At 38.0% G+C, this 4,418-nt stretch overlaps 1 protein-coding gene across 13 annotated transcripts in view; it reads right to left on the bottom strand.

Annotated features, from left to right (window-relative positions):
- Positions 2,286-4,418, bottom strand: part of LOC107639796 (SWI/SNF-related matrix-associated actin-dependent regulator of chromatin subfamily A-like protein 1) — a 9,907-nt gene continuing 7,774 nt past the window's right edge. The window contains exons 3-7 of one of the 13 annotated variants that reach the window (XR_002349593.1): positions 4,384-4,418; positions 3,628-3,737; positions 3,389-3,511; positions 3,078-3,217; positions 2,286-2,895 (exon numbers count right to left, since the gene is read on the bottom strand). Coding sequence is in view for 5 of the 13 variants with exons in the window: in XM_021105577.1 (XP_020961236.1) it covers positions 2,881-2,895; positions 3,078-3,112; positions 3,389-3,511; positions 3,616-3,737; positions 4,384-4,418 (330 nt within the window). In the remaining 8 variants the exon portion in view is untranslated. Of the gene's footprint in view, positions 2,896-3,077; positions 3,218-3,383; positions 3,512-3,615; positions 3,738-4,297 lie in introns of all 13 variants that reach the window. The other 12 variants (XR_002349595.1, XR_002349592.1, XR_002349594.1 and 9 more) reach the window with 12 other exon arrangements.

Genomic DNA, 4,418 nt, shown 5'->3' on the forward strand with positions numbered 1-4,418 from the left:
TCCTAGCTTTTTGCTGCCGCAGCACCACCGATCTCGTTCTATCGGAGAGAGTGATGGCGGAATTGGATGCTGCTGAGTCAAAAAGACGAAAAACTGAGCAGGTTGAAATGGCGAAGGAAGCGTGCCTTTGCCTTGTGACATATAAAAAGTTGATCGTGATCAAACTGAGCAATTTAAAGGAAGAAGTTGATGTCATAGATTGGACTTGTTTGCCTCCACCACGGTTCGAGTTGTGTTTGGATCTTCCAGAGCCTGATATGTGTCCCTTCGAGTTCGACTCCAAGATCTATATGGCGCCGTCCAGCCTGCCGCCTGAAATTCACAGAAGCAAATCCATTTCCATGGCGAATCTGGTCCCCTGGCCAATCTTCGAAATCAAATTTGAGGAGGGAAGATTTGCGCGTACGGGATCACTGGATGATGCACCCTTTCCTTTTGACGAATCATACATCGCAAACACGCCAGGCTCAGGCGATGTTTACTTCTATATAAATCTGAAACCACGGGTCAAAGATTCATCTGGATTTTATGTTCTTTGTTCTGGTTCTAGAGTTTGGAAACCGTTAATGGCTCCTCCGGCCATTAGCTTCGAGCCACTTGTCGACAATACCATCTTCGTCCTCGACAACAACCTCTTTTTTTTATCGTCCACTGAGAGTGACTCTTGTTTGGCCCGCTTCGACCCCATAAAAGAGACTTGGATGGATAAGTCTGCCGCTGATAACAATCTTTCGAACTTCCTACAGGGTAGGCTCATTAGCGGTGATGACCACTGTCGTGTTACTTATTCCCCACACATTTCTGTGTCCCTTCCGGGTCTTGGCAGCAGCAACTACACCGTTTGCCTTACACATGAGTATGTGATGGAATCTCCTCATACACATTTGGACAAGGTCCTTGCCATTCTCGTTAACCACCAGAATGGCCTAGTCGCATTATACCAATACCTTGATGTGGGTTTTGAGGGTATTCAACCTCCAATGGAAGAATCGGAAGAACCGGGCAGATTCAATTTTGTTGACCTTGGCAACGGGAAGCTGTGTGCAATACGCTCTGCAGAGCTGTTGCATTTCGAACCGGATTCATCCAAGCAATGCATCTCAGTTTTCACACTGTCCATGTTGAAGGACGTTGCAGCATTGCAACTTGACAGTGGGGCTCCTCCCATGGAGCAAGATTTCTTACAAGTGACTGTCCATAGGAAGAGTGTCTTCTCCATGGAGAACTGTGGGCTTACTAATTATATGCGCCATGCGTTTGTTTGGCCACCTACTAAGGGAGGAAGATTTCAGCACAGGACAACTCCGTTTTAGTAACATTTCTTGTGGCTTATTATCATCCTTAGTCGTTTTCAATAGGATTATGAATGAACAATGAATTAAATATTAATGTCTATATGAATATGATATTGCTTGAGTTGTGTCTATATTCTCTTTAGCTCATACAAAAATTTTTGAGATATTTGCATTATTGCTGATCATATTAAATGATCAACTCACTGCTTTTTACAACTAATAGCCCGCACATATTATGTCAAAAGAAACATTTTGAAGTTTCACATAAAGTTAGAATGGTTCTTGTTTGAAAAATTTAGTTTAAATTTTTTATTTGAGTCATATTTATAATATTATCGATTGATTACTTTATTGATTGAGTCCTGCTAGGGAGCCAATGGACTATTTGTACATGTGTATAATGGACTATTGAGTTAAAAATGAACATCACCCATATGATTTCCATCCGAATACTAGGGATAATAAACATCTCAGTCACTTATCCCAAAAGTTTAACCTGATTTTGGGATTCACCAAAGATCAAACTCTTGACCTTTCGGATCTCAAGCTCTAATATCATGTCATGATACCATTCATCCCAAAAGTTTCAGCTGATAGAAAAAGGTAACACTAATGATCTCTAATACTCTCTAAACCTCTATTGTACACATTGTACGCTTAGGTCATTGGCTCCCTATACTTTCTCTTATTGATTAGATTAAGAAAATAAGAAAATAATAAGAATGATGATGAAGGGAAAATAATCTTCAGTCTGGGTTACAAAAATTCAAATCAAGTTTCTAAATGATTAAAGAAAAATAATGATGTTATTTTTATAATGTCATTCTGTATGAATTTAGGGAGAAAAGTAACATTATCAGAATAGGTCATGTTCCTAAACAAAATAAGCCAATGTGGTGATCGGTTTTAACTGAAGTGCTATAAAGGGGTTCTATGAGTCTATTCTTTCAAGAGATGATTATTTCTACAAAATATAATGATACATGCATATGGAGTAAAGAAATTTACAACTCTCATTCATATATGATAATGTCATACTCTGTACAGAGCCCCAAACTAAAACAAAACATAGGGGAGCAAAAAGTTAAGAACAAGAAGTGGAAACCTAAAATCTAATGGGTGACTTTATCAACATTTTCTTCCAATACATATTTCACATATTCAAACCATTATCTCCAGTACAAGTAACATAGTTTAGTGTAGCCAGTTCTACTCAATCTATTATTTGTTGTACAATGGATTTCAGCTTCAAAACGGCATTTGTGTCATCACAGGTGAATTCCCCATGTAAGCACATCTGGTTAATACTACAGGGAAACTTCTGCATGTAGTCAACATTTAAGTTCCTATTCACTTGCCACTGGCCATGTATCTGTGAAAATGGAAATCCATTTTGCATATCTCACAAGTCATGACCGAGAGGGCCGTTTCCGGTCAGGATGATGTTCCGACTTCCGACCTATCCACGTTATCACATCTTCTGACAAACTGGTCAAGAGTTCTCTGCTTTGAAGGCCTATGCCCAATAGTAGTATGCTTTGCAGGGATACTCAATGGCTGATTATTTGACACAGCTAAGGTGTTCTCATGGGCATCTCATCTGATTTTTCAATAACTAAAATTCAGAATGGTTCCTCAAAAACATCAAAAAGTAACTTTCAAATACTGCTTGAGTATAGATCTTGACAAAATATAAATATAAACCAGAATTAAAACCTTGAAACTAAGCATTATGTACATTTTGCATTACATATGATAGTTCAAGAAGATGTAGAAATGTACCTGCCCCAAATTATCCAGTTTGAATTGCACCATCCCTAAGGCGTAAAAATTTAATCATCAATACATAATAAATGTTAAGTCAATGCTATACCAAGCAGCGAAGGACTGCTTGCCAACTAGTATATATTTACTGATGAGACCTGTAAACAAGAACTAACTAGTCAAAAAAACGGAAGAGCACATGTTGTCTTTACTACTCAAAAATTTAGATATGAGAGTTCTTTTCATTTAAGATATCTGTTTTCTTAATGTTGTCATGCAACTAGTAACAACTCTCTCCTTTCTACTTAATGAGTGTAAGAATACCTGACCAATTCTATGAGCACGATCTTTGGCCTGAATTAGGTCACCTGGAGTCCAGGATTGTTCTGTAAAGATAACTGAGCTTGCAGCAGTTAAAGTTAATTCAACTCCTCCCGCTTTATAATGGATAGCTGCATGATAACGTGTCACATGAAATCATTATCTCAAGCACAAATACTAACCAAGACAACAGAAAAAATGCTTATAACGGAAACACATGGAAGAAATACACAACCAAAAATACCACCATAGTGCAGCTGCCTTGATATAATCCTTTTCCTGGAAATCTGTAACCAATTGTTGCCTTGATGCAGCGGGTGTACCTCCATCAATCCGGATGCAACCCACTTTTTTCTTCTGGAAATTTTCAACAGTTTTGGTAAGTGCTATAATTTCCAATATAAAAAAAATGAGTAAAATTGAACTGGTCTTCGCATCTATCATTGGCTGATGGTGCGCAAATATAAGAAACTTGCAACCTGCCGGAAGTGATCACAACATATTACACGTGATAATCACCGATAGCCCAAATGAAATAGAAAGATGGAAGCAAGAGGGAAAAAAAATTGAAGCAATCAAACTTTCAAATTAAGCATACACAATGATTTGGGGGGCTGGAAGATGGATGAAATATAAGAATTAACACATAATCTAGTTTACAATTTGTGTTTATTTCGGTCACCACTCAGACAAGCCAACGTCGACACCAATAATAGTTGTGGCATACGTATTAAAATGTCATATGCTGACATTTTCACTACACTGGTCAGCCAATTTAATTCATTCAACTTATGGTCCTATACTAAGGGGCACCAATTGCAATAAAAGCAATTAGAAAAGACCAATTTAATCATGCATCATGCAAGCACACCAATCAAAGGAGATGGGTGAGAAACTAGAGAAGTTGAGAACCTAACTTGACTTTCTTATAGTACATACAGCTGCAGTCACCAAATTCTTTATTGACATTTTATTGCTTTGAAGCAGTGGAGGGGAGCAATACCTCAATGACAGTTCTGAGATATTCAAGAGCAGCAG

This window comes from Arachis ipaensis, chromosome B01 (assembly GCF_000816755.2).
Source record: "Arachis ipaensis cultivar K30076 chromosome B01, Araip1.1, whole genome shotgun sequence".
Taxonomy (NCBI): domain Eukaryota; kingdom Viridiplantae; phylum Streptophyta; class Magnoliopsida; order Fabales; family Fabaceae; genus Arachis; species Arachis ipaensis.